Source organism: Epinephelus lanceolatus, chromosome 3 (genome assembly GCF_041903045.1).
Source record: "Epinephelus lanceolatus isolate andai-2023 chromosome 3, ASM4190304v1, whole genome shotgun sequence".
Lineage (NCBI taxonomy): Eukaryota > Metazoa > Chordata > Actinopteri > Perciformes > Serranidae > Epinephelus > Epinephelus lanceolatus.
The window spans coordinates 49,339,618-49,362,072 of record NC_135736.1 but is presented as its reverse complement, the minus strand read 5'-3'; the positions used below and the strand labels follow the sequence as shown (position 1 = coordinate 49,362,072).

The 22,455-nt window shown below is 42.7% G+C and overlaps 1 protein-coding gene across 8 annotated transcripts in view; it reads left to right on the top strand.

The window, feature by feature from the left end:
- LOC117255641 (NACHT, LRR and PYD domains-containing protein 3-like) overlaps positions 1 to 22,013 on the top strand; it is a 40,029-nt gene extending 18,016 nt beyond the window's left edge. For 2 of the 8 annotated variants that reach the window (XM_078166701.1, XM_078166702.1), the window contains exons 3-11: positions 4,154 to 4,243; positions 6,353 to 8,216; positions 8,455 to 8,628; positions 13,786 to 13,959; positions 14,929 to 15,102; positions 15,603 to 15,776; positions 16,871 to 17,044; positions 17,337 to 17,389; positions 18,875 to 22,013. In XM_078166701.1, coding sequence (XP_078022827.1) covers positions 4,154 to 4,243; positions 6,353 to 8,216; positions 8,455 to 8,628; positions 13,786 to 13,959; positions 14,929 to 15,102; positions 15,603 to 15,776; positions 16,871 to 17,044; positions 17,337 to 17,389; positions 18,875 to 19,431 — 3,434 coding nt within the window. In that variant the 3' untranslated portion in view covers positions 19,432 to 22,013. Of the gene's footprint in view, positions 1 to 2,024; positions 2,111 to 2,884; positions 3,171 to 4,153; positions 4,244 to 6,352; positions 8,217 to 8,454; positions 8,629 to 13,785; positions 13,960 to 14,928; positions 15,103 to 15,602; positions 15,777 to 16,870; positions 17,045 to 17,336; positions 17,390 to 18,874 lie in introns of those variants that run through there. The other 6 variants (XM_078166703.1, XM_078166706.1, XM_078166704.1 and 3 more) reach the window with 6 other exon arrangements.
- Positions 22,014 to 22,455: the final 442 nt, after the last annotated feature.

The window sequence follows — 22,455 nt, the reverse complement described above, 5'->3', positions numbered from 1 at the left end:
ACCACAACTGCAGAGGCTCCCAGCTTCATTTGAAACAGACTACATTATAGACGGTCCGTTATTTATTAATCTCTCTGTGTGTTTATATATTTACTTTTTATCCGCTCCATTGTCTTTGTAAAGTTAACATATCGCACCGTCATTTCAAATTCAATACTTGTTTCAAATTAAAAGCTCCTTATAACCTCAGCTGAGAGAATCCCTCCATTTTCTAAATAGGCTTTTATTCTGAAACATTTGTCAGAACTTCCTGTGGAAGATACAGTAGCTTGACAGTTTACATATGGCGCTTCAAATGTAGCTCCTGCCATCTGCTGACGCTTTTAGGTGACTACAACAACATGTCGGCTGGCACATGAACACACACAGTGACTCAAATAATAGTAAAAGTGATAAAAATAAGACAAGAATAACCCGATGACATCACACACGCCGTGAAAGACGACCGGGGATAATTGGTGAGTACCAGCGTGTAGCGTGTACCAGGTATAATGCAAGTCCTGAGTCTGAAATATGTCTGTCAGCGAGTCCTACTCCACCTATTTAGACTCCACCGTAGACAACGGCAGCATTTCTCCGGCCACGTAGCGAGCCACAAGCTCCGTGGCTTCTTTCAGACTGATAGGTTTAACGTTATCGCCGTTATTAGAACCAAACGACAGCCGTTGCTGTTTCGGAGCTGAAGGACCAGCGTTCTAAAAGTAACGGAAGTAACTGATGTCTTGTTTGAAAATGTACTCAAGTGTTTGATTACTCAAACAGCAAACTAACACGTTAGGTTACTCGTTACTGCAAAAAGTAATCAAAGTCAGAGTTATACCCAACTCTGGTAATCAGTAACGTATTCTTCTACACAAAGAGTAATACTGTAAACTAACTTATTACTTTCAGTGAAGGTAACAAGTAATCTGTTATGTATTACAGTTTCAAAGTAGCTGATGAAGTCCATTCAAAAGGTGTATCAGGGATCCCACAGTAAGAAGCTCTGAATAGTTACTGTCTCTTCCTCTTGTTCATTATTCATAACATGCAGTCAGTTTGCAGTCAAATAAAACTATAAATGCTCATAATCAGCTACTTCTTCGTGAGCGCATTGTGAGCGCATTGTGATGAAGAACATTAATATAAACATCAGAAGCATTCAAGTGTTGCATGAACCTCTGTCAGTCACCAGAATGTGAGTTCCCCACATGGGTCGTGGTGATGCAACATGGCAGTCGCCAAAACAATCCAGTCAACAACTTACCTGTCAGTCTGTAGAACCTCACGTGACCTCATTATTCATTCATTCATTCATTCATCTTCTAACTGCTTCATCCTCTTGAGGGTCGCAGGGGGGTGGAGCCTATCCCAGCTGACACTGGGTGAGAGGCAGGGTTCACCCTGGACAGGTCGCCAGACTATCGCAGGACTGACACATAGAGACAGACAACCATTCACACTCACATTCACACCTACGGACAATTTAGAGTCACCAATTAACCTGCATGTCTTTGGACTGTGGGAGGAAGCCGGAGTGCCCGGAGAGAACCCACGCTGACACGGGGAGAACATGCAAACTACACACAGAAGGGCTCCCACGCCCGGGATCGAACCGGCAACCCTCTTGCTGTGAGGCGAGAGTGCTAACCACCACACCACCGTGCCGCCCGACCTCATTATTGTAATACAATAATATATCAATTATTTTCCCCTTAGTCCAGGCCAAATGAACTGAACTACAGGTGTGAAAGCACCCTTAGAACCAGCTGCAGTTTGCAGCACTCGGGCCAGCGTTGGCTCAGTGTCTGCACGCGTTCATCATGAGTCTTGAATCTCCATGAGCCAAACCCACAATTTTTCTATCTTGGAAAGGTTAAAGGACAACGAGAGTCAACTAAACACACAAACACAGCATCATGCAGTTGTGTAATGTAAAATTTTACAGGAACTCACACAACAAAGAGGAACCTGAATAAGATGAAGTTGGGATTTCACTTCTATGTTCACACATGTGCATTTCCTCATTCTCCACTTCTGGTAAACTTATTGACTCAAACACAGCAGCCAGACTGCAGAGTGACCTGACTCTGATGTTGTCGACACGTTCTAATGTTCTCCAAACTTTCAGGTAAGAGTTTTGTGATTTTCATTTTATGCTTCAGCTCATTATGTAGTTAATACAGTAATGCAGTTCTGATCATGGACGCTTGTATGATGGGTACACTTTGTATGATATCCTATGAATTAGTGCCCCATGAATGATGTTGTGTCCTTAACATAAAGTTATAATTAGGAACTATAATTAACGTAAAGTTACAAAGGTGAGGTTATGGAAAAGAAACATGGCGAGGACGTACCTTAAAATGATTCACACAGTTCTAAACAGCAGTCTCCAGGGATAAGTTCTGTATTTTTTCTTAATTTATTAAACCTTTATTTAACCAGAAAATCTAAAAAAGAAAACCTCTCAAGATTAAAAATCTCTTTTTCAAGAGGGTCCTGATCAAAACAGGAAGCAACGTAAGTTACAGACAGACAACACAGACCAAAACTACAAAATAAAACCCACCCCAGTCTGGGCCACTCGGGACCACTCTCTTGTTTACCCCCTTCAGAGCACTGGTTACATGATTGCAGCCCTCCAAAATATATGGCTTACCGTATGCAAAGATTAGTGGCTCATGATTTCATAGGGTAAGTATGCATTATTTTTCATAGGAAAACACACAAACAGTGCATGAGAACAGCCTGATGTGAGTGATGTGCATGGCGTTATATTAAGTGTGGTGTTAAAAAGTGGTCAGTGGAACCAAAGCTAATGGATAATGTGGCAGACTTCAGCTCTTTGAATGTGTGGCTGTAACTGTCCAGATTCTACAAACAAATGATTGCTTGATTTTAGCAGGAGGCCACGATGACGACAGAGGACCTTTTGAACACTCTGGAGGATCTGAAAGACGATGACTTTAAGACCTTCAAATGGTACCTGCAGCAGCCTGACATCCTGGGAGGCTACCAAGCCATCAAAGTGTCCAAACTGGAGGAAGCAAAAAGGCGGGACACAGTGAATGTGATGGTGAACACCTATAAACCTGATGGAGCTCTGAAGGTGACCAAGAAGGTCTTAGAGAAGATCAACAGGAATGATCTGGTGCAGAGTCTGTCAGACACCAGCTCAGCACCACGAGGTCAGTCACACCTTTTTATTTTGTATTTTCAGGCAAAAACAGTGAGTTGACATGAGCAACACAATACTTGTAGAGGAACAGGCTCTTTGTACAGACGCTCATTGTATTCACCAAAGAAGAACAATTGGAGGCCTGATCTCATAATTATGAGAAAATGTTCAGGTTGTCAATCATCAGAGGTGTGATGACACCGCCTGGTTTATTCTTTTATTTACTCCTCAGTTTGAGACACTGAGATATTAATGCAAGCAATGTATCCTCACACAATTCATATGATATCAGACAAATTAGCACCCATGAATGACGTTACATCCTAATCAACGACATGGAGTTTAGGTTTAGGCAAATAAAGCTACTGAGGTTCAGCTTAGGGAGAGGAAACATGGTGAGGACGTCCTTTAAAAATGACTCAAAGTTCACATAGTTCCAAACACTGGTCTCCAGTGGAAGGTCTCTGGGAAAGTGTTCGCGATCCATCCACCACTCAAGCCTATCCCCTTACTGGACCATTTGCAACCACGTCCTTTTTTCCTCGCGTCAGTGCATTGGTCACGTTTTCGCAGCCTTCTAAAATATGTGGGTTATGCTCGAATTACTGGCTCATGATTACGTAGTGGGATATGTACGAATTTTGGTGCATTGCTTTTCATGGGAAAACAGACTGTGAAGTGAAGCAGCAGAGAGTGGCAATACCTGTTAGGACGACACACCTCTGGACCGGAAGTGATGTGGTGGGGGAGCACAAATGAAGACAGCGGAGGACCGCTGCACCATATACTGCCGCCCCAACGATCAGTCACCAGCTGTGGCCAATTAAATGCAGCCACATAATGCATAGATCACCGCCCTCTATGCTGCTGCAATCACAAACACATTTTTAAAAAAAGCTAAAAATGAAAGTTAGTTAACAAGCACTAATTAAGTTAATGATAAATAAGGGGTAGTAAGTCCAATTAAAAAATAACACAACCTGTCCCACACAGTGTCAGTGGATGTCGGTGACATTGGAGAGACTTCAGAGAACAGAAGAATTTCCTCCTCTCAGAGCGAAGGTAAAGCTGCTGTATTCTCTGGTATGTATAAAGTGTAAGTTTTACTTTTTGTGTGAGACATCATGACTTTATTGTAACTGTGGGAAAGCAAAGACAGGAGAACTCACTGAAATTTAGTCAAAGCATCATCAGAGCGTCCACACGTCTTAAGGCAGATTTATATTTGTGCTTTGGCTCTACGCAGATCCTACACCGTAGCCTAAGCAGAACCTACGCCAGTGTGAGCACTTAGACTTGTGCGTTGGTGTGTCTGTTTTGCTCTGCAGTTACACCTCTAAGACACTAGTTGGCGGTGGAGTTTCTTTGAAGTGCTGTTAAGTTCGATTGATTCAAAACCTCTAACACACATTAAACATGGCCTTATAGCAACAAGTGACCCTTCGCTAAGTTCCGCCCCTGGAACCCAGACTGGCCAATCATGGCGTGGCATCGGCTGTGTTCCATTGGAAGAAGATATATGTTTCTTCCCTGTTCCAAAACCAAAGTCAAACCCAAAAAGTGTAGGGTTATGTAGCTACTGAAGGTAAAGCCCTCTGAATGTATACACATGCTGCTTTTGCTTTTAAATGATTGTAACAGTGAATAAAGACCTGTACAGGAACCAGTGAAGGGAAGCAGGGAAAACTTTGCTGATATTCAACCAGCTTGTTGGACTTCCCCCAGGTCTCCCTGTCCGTCCGCCAGTGGAAGTCCAGTGGCAGATGTCTGGCGGCTGGCAGCAGTTTTCCCTCACTGGTGAAGGGACAGTTCTCACTCAGCAGTGATGTGGTGGTTCACTTTTACACTGTGATCTGTAGCCTATAGTTTGGCTTCAGCTTCTAACTATCTTTGTCTTTTTAACCTGTTGTTGCTGCTGAGTCAGTTTGACATCCTGGATATATCCTTCAAACAGACTGCAGACCCCTCTGTCTGCTTCTCTCAGGAGTAGCTTTTTTATTTTTCTAAAAATATTTCTTCAGGGAGAGCAGTTAGTGACAGTGTGGGCTCCATGCTAGCTCCGACAGCTTGACCGGGGCCTAGCGAAGGGTTAATTTTTAAACACAAATACACAAATCAGCTCCATTATAACCCACAGACAAAACACTTGTGTTTTTACCTTGCATCTGTTTCATTCTCATGAACACAATATCTCAAGAACACCTTAAGGTAATTCCTTTAAAGTTGGTACAAATGTCCACTTTGGGTTATGAATGAATTGATTAGAATGTGGTGGTAAAAGGTCAAGGTCACTGTGACCCTGTCTGTCACATTCTCAACACAATATCTCAAGAACACCTTGAAGAATGTTTTTTAAAAATTTTGTACAAACGTCTACTTGGGCTTAAGAACAAAATGATTAGAATTTGGTGGTCAAAGTCAATGTGACCTTACAAGACATGATTGATGTCTTGTAAGGTCGTTATGGCGTTATGGCCAACCATAACGCATCAATTCATACACTAATTATCCCAAAGTTTTATACAAACGTCTTTGATTTTATGAGGAAATAAAGACATGTTATATTCAAATAATTGCCTGTGGATATTCTCATTTATCCAGGTCATAGTTATCTCAAGGTAACTGAATCAAACGCAACTGGACTTAGTTTTGTCTTAAAAGACGTTTCACCTCTTATCCAAGAGGCTTCATCAGTTCATGCTTGTCTGACTAGGCTGGAAGTAGTCTGACAAACTGGTGTGGAAAAACCCAGGTATTTATCCTCTGGGGAGGTCTTCACAAGGCCAATGATGTCACTGGTTCATTAGTGCTCCAACGGTGTGTCAACGACAGGCAAGGATGATGATGCTGTCCTTTTATCCTTGCCCAGGAGATTTAACAGCTTAACCTTTAAAAACAATGGTCATTCACAAATGACCTCATGTGACTCTAACAACCGTCGTTGACACACCGTTGGAGCACTAATGAACCAGTGACATCATTGGCCTTGGGAAGACCTCCCCAGAGGATAAATACCTGGGTTTTTCCACACCAGTTTGTCAGACTAGTTCCAGCCTAGTCAGACAAGCATGAACTGATGAAGCCTCTTGGATAAGAGGTGAAACGTCTTCTAAGACAAAACTAAGTCCAGTTGAGTTTGATTCAATTGCCTTTAGATATTCAAATAATTGTATTTTGGCTGATGTCATACAGATGTGATTGTTCCAGTACCAGAGCCACGGCACATCTCATATTACCAACACCTACTTCAGTCACACTTCCAAGATAAGTTCATGTGTGCACAAGAGGGGTGGGCACAGAAGAAGGATGAGCAGCGTCTGGATGATATCTACACAGAGCTGTACATCACAGCTGGAGGTGACGTACACATCAACACACAGCATGAGGCCACACAGATTGAGGCAAAGAGGAAGCCAACAGATACAGAGAAAACAATCAAACCTAGTGATATGTTCAAACCCCCCTCTGGAAGATATAAACCCATTAGAACAGTGCTGACCAATGGAATCGCAGGAATTGGAAAAACATTTCTTGTGCGCAAGTTTGTGTTGGACTGGACTGAAAAAAGAACCAATCAAGATGTGCATCTTGTTTTCCCCTTCACCTTCCGCCAGCTGAATTTATGGAAAAGAGAGAAGTTGTGTTTGGCAGAGCTCATTCATGAATGTATCAGGGAGACCAAAGACATCACGAGAGAAGCTCTTAATTACATCTTTGCAACTCTGCAGTCATCAGGAAACACCAACTTTGACAAGAGCAGGTTCAAACTTCTCTTTGTGTTGGATGGACTGGATGAGAGCCGCCTTCAACTGGACTGTTCTAATAATGAAAACCAGGAGGCGGACTTTGATGTGACAGAGTCGATCCCGGTGGATGTGCTGGTAACAAACCTCATCAAGAAGAATCTGCTTCCCTCTGCTCGCCTCTGGATAACCACACGACCTGCAGCAGCCAATCAGATCCATTCTGATTTTGTGGACATCATGACAGAGGTTAGAGGATTCACTGACCAGCAGAAAGAGGAGTACTTCGGAAAGAGATTCAGAGATGAGGAGCAGGCCAGCAGAATCGTCTCCCACATCAAGAAATCACGAAGCCTCCACATCATGTGCCACATCCCAGTCTTCTGCTGGATCACTGCTACAGTTTTGGAGGATGTCATGAAGACCAGAGAGGAAGGAGAGCTGCCCAAGACCCTGACTGAGATGTACGCAGAATTTTTGAAGTTTCAGATCCATCAGACAAAAGAGAAGTACAACCAAAAACAGTGCCTTCACTACGTTAAATCATTAGCAAAACTGGCTTTTCACCAACTGGAAAAGGGCAACCTGATCTTCTACGAGAGAGATCTCAAAGAGAGTGGCATTGATGTCAGTGGAGCCTCGGTGTGCTCAGGAGTGTTCACAGAGATCTTCAAAGAGGAACGTGGGAGGAAGAAAGATGAAGACAGGATGTTCAGCTTTGTCCATTTGAGTGTTCAGGAGTTTCTGGCAGCTTTATATGTAGAGAGGGAACTCGTTAACAGAAACAAGAATGTGATGTCTGAACCAGGGCAAACAAGTGGCGAACAAGTGCGAAAGGTTTTCAGCAAAACATCTATGACAGAGGTCCACATGTTTGCTATTGACAAGGCCTTACAGAGTCCAAATGGACACCTCGACTTGTTCCTCCGATTCCTCCTGGGTCTTTCACTGCAGACCAATCAGAAACACCTACGAGACCTGCTGAAAAAGAAAAGAAGCTCAGAGACCAATCAGGATACAGTCGAGTACATCAAAAGTCGGATCAGTGAGAATCTGTCTCCAGAGCAAAGCATCAACCTGTTCCACTGTCTGAACGAGCTGAATGATCGTTCTCTAGTGGAGGAGATCCAACAGTACCTGAGTTCAGGAAGTCTGTCCACAGATAAACTGTCTCCTGCTCAGTGGTCAGCTCTCGTCTTCATCTTACTGTCATCAGAAAACGACCTGGACGTGTTTGACCTGAAGAAATACTTTGCTTCAGAAGAGGCTCTTCTGAGGCTGCTGCCAGTGGTCAAAGCTTCCAACAAAGCTCTGTAAGTGTGGAGATAACTGCAGATACTAACTCTGTCACATGTGATGGGTTGTACTCAACGATGAATGTCTCAGTCAATTTCAAGTAACAAGATTAAGTCAACAAATTGATAAGTTGATCAATTTTAATGTCCTTTTATCTTCTGTATGATTGGTCCTCCACAGATGAATGAATGAAAATTACAGTGTAGTTCATTTAAGCCTAAAATGTATTAATTTTGTGATCTGACTCTTTTTCAGACTGAGTGGTTGTAATCTGTCAGAGAGAAGCTGTGGAGCTCTGTCCTCAGTTCTCAGCTCCCAGTCCTCCAGTCTGAGAGAGATGGACCTGAGTAACAACAAACTGAAGGATTCAGGAGTGAAGCTGCTCTCTGCTGGACTGGAGAATCCACACTGTACACTGGAGACTCTCAGGTCAGATCAAATTGTGATACTTTTGTGCAACATTGTATTGCACCTGTGTAAATTGGAGAGATTTCTGGGTGAGCACATGAATGTGTAAGCTTGATGCCTTCAGGGCACACACACTGAGAGTGGACTTTTAAGTGAAGTAGTACACATCTTGTGTCCAGCATATTTCAGACAGAAAATTCTAAGCGGAGCGGGCTGTCATAAGTTTTCATCATAACACATGACACTGTTTACCCATTAGTGAAACATTCTTGAATTATTGCTAACAAACTATATGAAAGAGACAAATATTCCTTTGGTTTATACTTTGATGACAATATGTTCGCACTTTCCATCAATAACAATCCACTCGATATATACACTGAACCCTTTTCTCTATCGTATCAAGGCTTTCTCCCCACTCCATTATATATTCCATATGTACAGGGATGATCCCCCTGCTGTCAGGGTACGCAGATACTTCTTTAAGACACACCTGCTTGTCCAGTCACGCCTGGGGCTAACCTACAAAACACCCAGTCATCTAACAATGTTGTTTAATGGATCAAGCCCTTTCTCTGCTGGTCTCTCCCTCCAACTCTATGCCTGGCAAAGCCACCTGCCCTGGCAGGAACTGCTGAGTAATGGATGGTCTGAAGGCTATGGCTTCACAAACCTGTTTGGCTAAACCTGGAGCCATTATGGCCCTATACCAAGGGCACAAGAAGTTTCAGGTAGCCCTTTCCTGAGGGACAACTATCCACCTCTGGAATGGGATGCTCTGGCACACCCATGGCCTCAAGGTCTGCTTTACGCCTTTCCTCCTTTCACTCCGCTCCAGCCCCCACTTCAGCAAAACCTGCTGTAGCAGGCGAGCAGGACCCTGTTCCACCAGCAGGGCTCAGATTGGTGGTCTGGCCCCTGAAAGGGGCGGCCTCCTAGCTTTGGGCTTGTCAAAGCCTGTAGTGAGGACTATACAAGAGGCCCGGGCCCCATCCGCTAGAGTTGCCATTTTGTACCTAGGGATGTGTACTGAAACCCAGTACTAAATTAGCCCCGGGGCTAAATTATCAAAGACCATAGTTTTGATGAGCTCTGATGGTATTGATTCCTTTATCAGTACTTTTACACATTTTGGTATAATTCATTATCATCCTGCAGCCTCTCATCTGCGCACTGTGCCAGCACTGATCTCCACCACATACACACACACGCCTACACGACACGGTAACTGGTGAACAGCTGAGCGGCCCCGGTGGAAACGAAGTTAAGATAACTCTAAAATCACCTGATTTGACGGCAGCTACTCTCGTTACTGTTAAGTGCAATTCAACCTTAGCTAGTAAGATGCCAATAATGTATCAATACATGTGTTCAGCATGATGAACATGTAGACAGCAATATTCAATATGCTCCTTCCACAGTCTCTCATCCACCGACACTAAAGTTATGTCTTACACGCTGATTTAGACAGCACGCTAGTTCGGCTAATAGTGAATTGTTACTAATAAGCTTAAATGACAGCTGTCTGCATGTAGACTAACTTAGTTTGACACTTTTAAACTAAGCTGCTGGCTGAGACAAACAGCCCCAACTCTCTCTACCAGCACTAATGTTACCTGCACACAGTGAATCACATCAGCAGAGAGGGAGCAGGACAGGAGGACAGAGGACAGAGGACAGGAGGACTGACTGATGAATACTAAACTTCACTCAGTATTGTGATGTCTGGAATAATGTTTATATAGTGACTTTTCTGTTGTAAAAATTACCGTTTCAGAAACAACAATTTGTTTTATTTCAAATATTCAATAATCCTGTTCTGGATTTATTCTTTTTAAATCAATATATTTTCTGAAAAGCAGTTATTTAGAAATAAAAAAAGAACCTATAAGAGTACCGATAAAGTACCAAATCAATAAGGAGTATCATTAAAATCTTAATGATACCCATCCCTATTTGTACCGCTGGGAGACGGCTCTACACGGTGCAAGGTTCAGCAGGTGGACGCCTACTCAGGCAGGGAAGTCTGCCCTAACCTGGCAGGGATAATGGCAGGGATAATGGCAGCCGTCAAGGCAGTTCGTATGGGCACATTCACACTAAGCAAAGATGACTGTTCCCTGATTTCCTGGTTTCTCATAGGTGCCCATAGGCTGACAGTTCAAAGGACTAGACCTTTGTCCTTTCCATGGGATTTGGATGTAGGCCTCGGATCACTTCAGCGCCCCCCCCCTTTGAGCCCCTTAGGGTTGCTGAACTGAAATGGGTCTCTCTCAAAACAGCATTCCTGTTGGCCATTACCTCTGCCAGAAGGCTAGGTGAACTCCGTGCACTGCCAGTTCACAGTGTATGCTGCAGGGTCTTGCAGGATGAGTCGGGTGTAATCTTTTGCCCCAGTACAGCGTTCCTGTTCAAGGTTCCATCCGAGTTCCACCTGGCTCAGCCACTTGAGCTATGGGCACTTTCCCCTTCTGAAGGAGGACAGGAGGTTGTGCAGCTCCTGTCCATGCTATGCTATGTCAGAGCCTCGGCAGACAGAGTACATCAGGGAAGACTGATCAGCTGTTTGTTTACTTCAAACTCAGTCATTTGGGTAGACCCTTGTTGAAGCCTGGGCTGTTCCACTGGGTTGTTGACACAATTCAGCAGGTACAGTCAGGTCCATAATTATTTGGACAATGATACAGTTGTCATCATTTTGGCTCTGTACACCACCACAATGGGTTTTAAATGAAACAATGAATACCTGCTTAAAGTGCAGACTCTCAGCTTTCATTTAAGGCTTTTTTTTTTCAAAAATGTAGTATGAACCGTGTAGGAATGACAACCATTTCTTCACACAGTCCCCCGACTTTAAGGGCTCATAAGTATTTGGACAAACTAACATAATCATCAATTAAACAGTCAGTTTTAATACTTGGTTGCAAATCCTTTACAGTCAATGACTGCCTGAAGTGTTGGACACATAGGCATCATCAGATGCTGGGTTTCTTCCCTGGTGATGCTCTGCCAGCCCTTTACTGCAGCCGTCTGCACTTCCTGCTTGTGTTTTGGGTGTTTTGCCCTCAGTTTTGGCTTCAGCAAGAGAAACGCATGCTCAGTTGGATTCAGGTCAGATGATATGACTTGGCCATTGCAGAACATTCCACTTCTTTGCCTTAAAAATGTCTTTGGTTGCTTTTGCAATATGCTTCAGGTCAATGTCCAACTGCACTGTGAAGCATCGTCCAATGAGTTTTGAAGCATTTGGTTGAATCTGAGCAGATAATGGTGCCCCAAACACTTCAGCTTTCATCCTGCTGCTCTTCTCAGCAGTCACATCATCAATAAATACGAGAGAACCAGTTCCACTGGCAGCCATACATGGCCATGACATAACAGTACCTCCACCATGCTTCACTGATGAGGTGGTGTGCTTTGGATCATGAGCAGTTCCTTCCCTTCTTCCTTCTCTTGTCTTCCCATCATTCTGGTAGTTGATCTTTGTTTTATCTGTCCATAGTATGCTGTTCCACAACTGTACAGGCTTTTTAGATGGTTTTTGACAAACTCTAATCTGGCCTTCCATTTTCAAGGCTAACCAATGGTTTGCATCTTGTGATAAACCCTCTGTATTTATTCTAGTGAAGTCTTGTCTTGCTGTCAAGAGCAGCAGGATGAAAGCTGAAGTGTTTGGGGCACCATTATCTGCTCAGATTCAACCAAATGCTTCAAAACTCATTGGACGATGCTTCACAGTGCAGTTGGACATTGACCTGAAGCATATTGCAAAAGCAACCAAAGACATTTTTAAGGCAAAGAAGAGGAATCTTCTGCAATGGCCAAGTCATATCATCTGACCTGAATCCAATTGAGCATGCGTTTCTCTTGCTGAAGCCAAAACTGAGGGCAAAACACCCAAAACACAAGCAGGAAGTGCAGACGGCTGCAGTAAAGGGCTGGCAGAGCATCACCAGGGAAGAAACCCAGCATCTGATGATGCCTATGTGTCCAACACTTCAGGCAGTCATTGACTGTAAAGGATTTGCAACCAAGTATTAAAACTGACTGTTTAATTGATGATTATGTTAGTTTGTCCAAATACTTATGAGCCCTTAAAGTCGGGGGACTGTGTGAAGAAATGGTTGTCATTCCTACACGGTTCATACTACATTTTTGAAAAAAGCCTTAAATGAAAGCTGAGAGTCTGCACTTTAAGCGGGTATTCATTGTTTCATTTAAAACCCATTGTGGTGGTGTACAGAGCCAAAATGACAACAACTGTATCATTGTCCAAATAATTATGGACCTGACTGTATATGTGTTTTTGGGTGTGCCGGTCTCAACCGGACTTTGGGCACACTCAGCCCTTGGGGCTGATCCCTTATGAGCCTTGTGGCAGGGAGCCTCTCTCACTACTATATGTACAGCAGCCACATGGGCATCTCAGTCCATATTCTCCAGGTTTTACAGTCTGAACTTAGCAGCCAGCCCCTTCTTCAGTGAGTAAAAGATGGATGTGACTAAACAGTGACTAGGCCTTGTGGGCTATGCTAATTTGTCACCTGTTTGTGTCTCCCTTGGTGAGCTCAGCTGTTTGTGGGCTGACCATGGCCAATTCATTTCAGTTTGGCCTTGCCTCTTGCAGGGCATTTAATTTGTTTCCTTGAGTCAGTCTTGTGTCTTGCTGACTAGCCTCAGCCGCCCCTCTGCATCTCAAGCTTTGCCTTTGCTGTTTGCAGGGCCTTGAGGTAAATAGTTTACGTGTTACCACTGTGTCACTGATTGGGCTTATGAGTAGCATTGTCTCCTCACTCAAAGAGTTCACCATACAATGGAAATGGAATATGTGATGGAGTGGAGAGATAGTCTTGATACAATTGAGAATGTGTGGTTACATTGTAACCTTGGTTCTCTGCAGCTTTAAGGCCACTTGGAGACAGATTTGATAAAACTATTAGTGATTACGTGCCAGCACAGGTGATTTATAGGTTAACCCTAGGATGTGGCTGGGCAAGCCCATGTGTCTTTTAGAAGTATCCACATACCCTGACAGCAGGGAGATCATTCTCTGTACATATGGAATAGAGATAGTCTATCCACTCAGACAATCAAGGTACAATGTAACCATACATTCACACTGAACATATCTGGGATGCTCAAGCAAAATAGAGGAAATATTCTTTATTTCTATTTCAGCTTGAGTCACTCCAGGCTCACAGAGAAATGCTGTCAGGAGCTGTCCTCAGTTCTCAGCTCCCAGTCCTCTCGTGTCAGAGAGCTGGACCTGAGTAACAACAACCTGCAGGATTCAGGAGTGAAGCTGCTCTATGCTAAAATGGAAAGTCCACACTGTGTGCTGGAGACTCTCAGGTTAGATTATACTCTTTAACATTTAAAAAGTCACCTGGAGATGTACCGTAAAACTTCCATTATAAACCCAGTCTCTTTTACTAGCCTGGCGTGGCTATACATTCTGACACTCCTGTTGCAGTTAGACGCCTTGTCTAGTTGCTAAGCAATTCATTTTTTATAGAAGTCTTTGGATGTACAAAAGCGAGGTGTTGGCTACCTCAAATTATGTATCTCATTCCTCAATTACCCTGTAAGTTATTCATATTTCTGTAGTCTGTAAGGGTCCTCAGATCAAAAGAAACAAAAGTTGTTTTTTTTGTGAAAATTAATCTAAATTGTAAGTATTGTTTAAACAGGATAAAGTGGTGTTGTGTCGGTATCCCGGGTGCCATAATCCTTGAAAGCCGTGACTATCTCTCTCTGATGTGCTGTCTGACGAAGCTAGATCAGATGAATGATTCAGCCTAAATCTGAACAAGCAATATTCATACTGGTTTATATAAACAATTTGATTGTATCTCCTCATCTTTGCTGAGCAACATGTGAGAGAAAATAAAGGCCAGTTCCAAATAGATGCCTGTTTCAAATATAGGTCCATTGGTTTCAGTGGTTTAAGCAAATAAGGGCCTGGGATATTAATTGAAGTTTAACGGTAGTTTACAACTAGTTCACAGAGATTTAGTATTAGCATTGTCTTATCCTAGCTAGCTAGAGTTGATAAAATATGCAAACCAAAGTCACACACTTCAGCCTACAAAATCAATAGTTGTCTGCTAGAGATCAACAGATATACAATGTCAGGACTCAACTTCAGTTCTTAGATCCCAGGCCTTTAATTTGAGAAAACTGGAACTAAGAGCCAGATCCTTCATAACCAATTAGTAAGTCATCAATAGAAATAAGGAAATTCTAAAACTGAGAAGCTTTTAGTACATTATAGAGAATAGAAACAGTATCAGTATTTATTTATCTCTGACTCTCCTTTAGGCTGAGTGGCTGTAATCTGTCAGAGAGAAGCTGTGGTGCTCTGTTCCCAGTTCTCAGCTCTCAGTCCTCTCGTCTCAGAGAGCTGGACCTGAGTAACAACAACCTGCACGAATCAGGAGTGAAGCTGCTCTCTGCTGGACTTGAAAGTCCACACTGTACACTGGAAACTCTCAGGTCAGAACTCACTCTGATGCATGTGTGTAACACCATATTGTGCCTCAAAAAATGTTTTATGGTCTAGTTTCGCACTGCATGCCTATGACTGAATGAGAACTTTATTTTTCATGACCACCATAATCAGCAAGGTAAATTGCTTGTGTACGAAAATCTACTTGTCAATAAACCTGTTTTTTAAACTCCTTTTCTCCACTGCAAAACAGTGGTAGATGTGTCACAAGTGTCCTAAAGAAAAAAAATCTGAAACTTGTCATCAAAAAACACATCAGCATGCAAAAATATCAAACTAAAATGAAATGTTTTTAATGTGCATGTTTTATTATTTAGTGTCAGTATATGAGTTTCAATGTCAGTGTTTCCTTTATCAATTCAGTTTTTTTCTCAAAATCAAATGTTATTGTCAATGCCAAAATTTAAAGTGTCCCGGCTCCGCCACAGACAGTTCTGAGAAACTAAATTGAAAAATCAGAAAATATGTTTCTTATTTTTCATTTTAGGTTGAGTCAAACTAGGCTCACAAAGAAATGCTGTCAGGAGTTCTCCTTGGTTCTCAGCTCCCAGTCCTCTAGTCTGAGACACCTGGGCCTGAATAACAATGACCTGCAGGATTCAGGAGTGAAGCTGCTCTCTGCTGGACTGGAGAGTCAAAACTGTACACTGGAAACTCTCAGGTCAGGTTTCACCACCTGTTTAACAGATGGTCATTTAAATGGTATTGGCCATACAAATTAATGTCACTGATGATATCCAACAGTATTTTGTTTGCAATCACTTGACTATTTTAATGTAAAAAATTCGGATGGAGGGCAGGAAGTGATACGTTTATATACTGCATGAATTGGATATAGAGGAAAGTGACTACATACATTGTTTTGGATAAATCTGTGGGCAGCAGATAACGACAGAAAATTGAACCTCATGTTGGTCGTGTTACATACAAAAGGCCACAACTTGGCCAATTTACTCGGTGTGGAAACGATTGTCATTACGAATTACCTCGTCCTCCGGACCCCATAACATCACTAATGTTCCTAAGTTAGCTGCTGAAAGCCTATGGGAGTCTAGTGGACGACAATAGTTTTGTGTGCCACTGGGTCGACAACTGAAACTACTGCCGCCCTGTGTTTGGTTTGTGAGTGAGCAGCTTAAGTATAACTGTCTTTTATATTTCAACTCTATGCATGAACGCACCACCTGTCAGACTAATGTTACTAGGTAATGTTAGCTAACTTTAGATATTTCTATCTTTAAGGTTTACTGTTCCTAGAGGTTTGGTGAAACACCGGCTCATGGCTAAAAACACGGGGAAGTTGTCACAGCACGTTGTTATCCCAACTAGGGGCATATTTAACACAACACTTAAGCTTGAATGTTTGAAATTAGTTGACTGAAGATGGAAGTTTTTGATCCACATCTGCTGCTGTTTCTTAGTCATTTTTTCTTCTCCCCTTTACGTCCCACTATTTTTGAGACTTAAAGTGGCTGTTTGTTCCAATTTGATCAATTGGAATAGCGGTAAACAACACAAATCCTAGGCACCTGTGCAATGTTGGTAGTCTTTGCCTCCAGTTGCTTGCCCTCCATCTGGACAGGGCACCAATTTATGACATCATATGCAAGTGTAGGATAACTGATTTATAACTGATTCTGTTGTCATTAACACAGGATGATGAGGAAGTCTGATTATCAAGGAAAAGGACACCCATTAGAACACAAAAAGACATGTACTTATGTGTAAACTCTGTGTCTGTCCATCTGTCTCCAGGCTGTCAGGCTGTCTGATCACAGAGGAAGGCTGTACCTCTCTGGCCTCAGCTCTGAGATCCAACCCCTCCCATCTGAGAGAGCTGGACCTGAGCTACAATCATCCAGGAGACTCAGGAGTGAAGCTGCTGACTGCTGGACTGGAGGACCCACACTGGAGACTGGACACTCTCAGGTATGAGCAGACAACAAGAGCTCTCACAGTTTCTCTGTCACATGGCCAAGCTGACACCTGTTGGCTCACACTCTGTACCAGATCTAAATCCAGATCAGGATTTCTCGTAGGGTGGATGACTGACTTTGCTCAGGACTTTGTTCAGACTGTTGCAGCAGCATTCTGAGTGAGCTGCAGATATGCAAGATCTTTTTATAAAGAGGCAAAGGCTTGAGGCTCTGAGTGAAGATTTATGGTGATGAATGATGAGGAAGCTTCTGAAGGTTCATTCTGACTTTGTTTCCTCCTCCAGGTTGGATCACGGTGGAGAGCAGAGGCTGAAACCTGGTCTGAGAAAGTGTAAGGGTGTGTTCACTTAGATTCAAGAAAACAAGGCAGCACATGTTAAAGTAGTTTAAATCAACAGCTTGTGTATCTGCATAAAATTTCTCAATGAAGTAGATCCATGACGACGAGTCATTGTGAAGTTCTGATCTAATAGTCAGTCTGTTAATGAAGCAACAATCTCTTAACAATTCGACAGCCTGCCTTCCTGCAGGCCCTCACATGGTTTTGATTTGACCTTTGATGATTATAATGTGTAAACAACCACAATGTTTAAGTGCTTTACTCAAACAAACTACTGTTGGAAAGCTCCAGTCCTTGCAGCTCAATTGTCAGTCATAACTCATACTGTGAGTCGTTAATTCTGTTTTGAAAAGCGCCTGGACAGAAGTTTAAAACGTGTAAAATGTTTTTCTTCTGTGATATTGTAATCTAATTTGAATTTGGACTATGAGAGGCTTCATGCTACGGTCCCCTTTTGTTTCCCAGCTAATACCTCCTTCTTGTAGTCATCTGCAGCAGCTTTTTTTAAGGAGATATTTAGGCGAAGATAATAAAAAAAACACTTTCATTTCATTGTGTTGAGACTTCTATAACTCAGTGACAGAAGCACTCAGAGTGACTGAATCCAAATGTCCGCACTTCACCACACTTGCAGACTCACAAACTTTGCGGGCGAGTTCACGGGAAGTCCGGGAGTGCTTAGGGCTGTCCACATCCACAATTCATTCAGTCCACAAGGGGCCTCAAGCGGACTTTCTGCAGACTTCCAGAGAGTCCGCTTGGGGTGCAGACTTCAGCATACTTCAGTAGTTTAATTACCCACAATTCCTTGCAATATGGACGTGACATTTTAACTTTTCCAAACTGCTGACAGAAAAACACACTCACACACACACACACACACACACACACACAAAACCACATAAACTTATTATAAATTGCAATATTAAAACGTTACTTGAATAATGTAGGCCAGATATGAAATTCAACAACATCATGATACAGAAATATGTGGAAGTATAGGCTATAGAGGTAATCAATATGCATTTTAAATTTTGCAGCCTAGCCTATAGAAGCTGTGCAATCTGATCACGTAGGCGATTGCTGCAGTGATCACCGTATGCATGATAGTCTCTTAAATGTTTCCACAGAAACGAGCGAAACAGACTCCAAGCCTGTGTATTAGCTCCTTTTATAGTGCTGCAGACTCCTGCTCTTGCAGACTTTATGTGATGACAGTGAAGACGTCACATTACGTACGCCTGAAGTCCGCGAGGGCTCAGTCTGCAAGTCCAGAGGGTGGAGATTTGGATTCAGCCAGTGATTCTGACTCAAGTGTTACCATTCCAATGAGACCATGAATGTACGTGTACTAAAAATGGAACAAGAATAGCTTTCAGACTACTTTGGCTATGCCTTGGAGGGTGTTTTAGATCATCATATAGTGATAATAGGAGGTAAATGATGAACTGCTGCTGGTTTGTGTCTTGTTCTCTCCATCAGATGCCTGTGAACTCACACTGGACACAAACACAGTCAACAGAAACCTCAAACTGTCCGACAACAACAGGACGGTGACAGCAGTGAGAGAGGAGCTGCCATATTCTGATCATCCACAGAGATTTGACTACTGGCCTCAGCTGCTGTGTAAAACTGGTCTGACTGGTCGCTGTTACTGGGAGGTGGAGTGGAGAGGAAGAGTTTATGTATCAGTGAGTTACAGAGGAATCAGGAGGAGAGGGAGCAGTGCTCGCTGCAGGTTCGGAGGGAATAACAAGTCCTGGAGTCTGAGCTGCTCTGATGTTGATGGTTACTCTGTCTGGCACAGAAAGAGGAGTACAGTCCTCTCCTCCTCCTCCTCCTCCTCCTCTGTCTCTAACAGAGTAGCAGTGTATGTGGACTGTCCTGCTGGCACTCTGTCCTTCTACAGAGTCTCCTCTGACTCACTGATCCACCTCCACACCTTCAGCACCACCTTCACTGAGCCTCTTTACCCTGGCTTTGGCTTTGGGCTCGGGTTATTTTCATTTAGTCCCTCAGTGTCTCTGTGTTCACTGTAGGAGGGAGAGTCCCCTCCTGTGTAGAAACAACCTGTCCTGCTGGGCTTCCATTTATACGGAGGTCACCTCAGCTCTCAACTCTGAACCCTCCATTCAGTGTTTGTGCCTTTTACGAAGATAAGCAAGGCATGAAATTCCCACCTTGAAGAAGCAGCTTAAAATGGGCTAATGACTGGATCTTGGCTGGCACTGGTATGACATTTTGACAACGTGTTATTCGAGCATGGTCTCACTCCAAGGTCACTGAAATCCGGCGCTTGGGCAATGTCATGCGGCATCAAAAACCAATGACAAAAGACATCCTTTAACTTCGGCATGGTACGCGGCTGGTTGCCGTTGTAGTTTAACAGTGACCGGCAGCGTTAGAGGGAAACACATGGGGAGTGGTGGTGGATGGGTCCAACAAACACCGACTTTCACCCCAGAGAGTGGTGTCCACGTCCCGCAAGATTCTAAAGCCAAACCCTGTTCACTTTTCCTAAACCCAACCATGAGTGCATGTTGCTGAAGGAAAAAAAACAGCCAATTCACGATGTTGTATTTACGTAGTGCATTTATTACAAGAGAGACTGTATGTAAACATGAAATTTCCTTTGGAAATGGAAGTGTAGCTTGAAAGAAGAGAACTTGACACAGTGTCCCAGAACGTCAACAACCAACACACCCAGGATACCTTGCATGTCATGTGTGGACGTGGAAAGTCCATGACCAAAACGTCAATATGTGACGAGGTCGGACTGAGGATGTGTTGGTTGGTTTGATTTTAAAAGTAGCTGTTAGCAGTTAGCGGCTAACTCAAAGACGAAGCATAGTGGCTGAAAATGTCGGTTAAAATGTGAAAACCATGAGGCTCATTTACCCTCAGAGCAGAGGACGAGATCAGTCGCCATATAACATATAACGACTATTATTGACACGTTAATGCCATTGTTATTGTTAAGAAAGCTCTGACGACGCTTATCTCATATGCCACACTAGAGGCAGACAATGCTGTGTTTCACGTCACGCCTGTCACGCCTGTCACGCCTGTCACGCCTCTTGTGCTTCCACGATGCCGGCAAGCTGACTATAATCACACACTGGAGCGACATGACACCACTGTTTGCTTCTGTGTAAAAACGTAAAGGTTGCATAGAGAGGGGACTTTGTAGTGGCTCTATAGCGCCATCTCTGTGTAAAAAAAAAAAAGGCAGTAGTTATTCATACGCACAAGAAGACATCAGTCTCATTTCTTTCTGGTAAATGCACGACATGTCTGTGATTTTAAATAACTTGAAGCAACTTTAAAAACATTTTCATTCTGATTTGAAGGATTTGTTACTTCACGCAAATAAACACAGAATCTATTCTCAATAAAATCAGGTTCTACACACACATAATATGAAAATACAATTTTTCTAACAAAAATACTAATCATCTTAAGGTCACGACATAGCCTACTTAAATGATACTCGCAGTTTACTCAAAGATGCCTCATAATTTTAATATATTTAAAGTTTATATGTATGGATAGAAAATTCAGTTATATTACAAAATAATATCTCTCAAAGACAGAAATTCAGATAGGCCCCAATAGATAGGGGACACATACACACACTAGAGTGTGGCTACCCGATCCGAGTCTGACGGGTCGGGCCGGGTTCGGTCAAAAATGTATAAATTGTATTCGGGCTCGGGTCGGATTCGGTCAGCTTTCAGTGAAAATGTAGTGTAAAAATAAATAAAATCCTATTGTCTGTCCTGTTTATTGCTTGGGGACTGTTATTTACGTGACAACACCTGAACATAACACACACTCATTGGCTGTTTGTTTCTACCTCTCCACTCGCTGGAAGCCTCGGACCGGATATTTCTATATTTCTGTTATAAGATTACAGAGTATCGTTTATGTTACACGCCAATAACATTTCACTGCCTCAGTCTGAGACATTTAAGTATCGTTTCATGTCATATGGCATGCTGCAGCCTACGTCATTCATGGTTCTGGTGATGTTGCTCAACATTACCAGCACCGCCTCTTTCACATGAACACATGAGAGACAAGAAATCCAGAATTCAATAAACTGCACCCACAAACAAGCTGAGAGCCAGTGGCCCCACGGTCTGGATGAAAACCTGACTGAGCCCAGCTCAGGGTCGGCTGAGGCCTGGATGATGCTTTTTTTGTGAGACAGATTTCTGCACATATATCGATATGTACGATTTCATATTAAAGCAGGCCAGGTAGGCACACCAACATTTACTAACATTTGGCTGGCACTGCACCATCGTGGAAGTTTAAGAAGCAGTCTCATGCCATCGTTTTAGGCCACATTGAGTCTTTGTTGCTCTTCCTAAAGGAGCGCCACTAGGGGGCAGAGGAGTGCAAAATGCTCTAAAAAGAGTGATCTTCATGTTAACTGAACACAGGCTGAATTTGCGAGTAAGCGTATTAGCTTATACACACAGCTTGCCACACTGTCTGTGGATATCTTTGTCATCAGATAAATCATTGACAACATAATGACCGACATATTTGATCTCATTACACAACAACACCAGATAGCAAGAATTCAGGAAATACTAATTTTCTGTCTTCTTTACTTCTAGCTGGTTTAAATCTTATTTATCTGATCGTTTTCAGTTTGTTGACATTCATAATGAATCATCCTTACGTACCAAAGTTTGTTTTGGAGTTCCGCAAGGTTCTGTGCTCGGACCAATCCTATTTACTCTATATATGCTTCCTTTAGGTAAAATCATTAGAAATCACTCTATAAATTTCCATTGTTATGCGGATGATACTCAGTTGTATTTATCGATGAAGCCAGAAGAAAGTAATCAATTAACTAAACTTCATAACTGCCTTAAAGACATAAAAACTTGGATGAGCACCAATTTCCTGATGTTAAATTCAGACAAAACTGAAGTTATTGTTCTTGGCCCCAAACAACTCAGAGACTCTTTATCTGATGACATGGTTTCTCCAGATGGCATTGCTCTGGCCTCTAGCACTACCGTAAGAAACCTCGGAGTAACATTTGA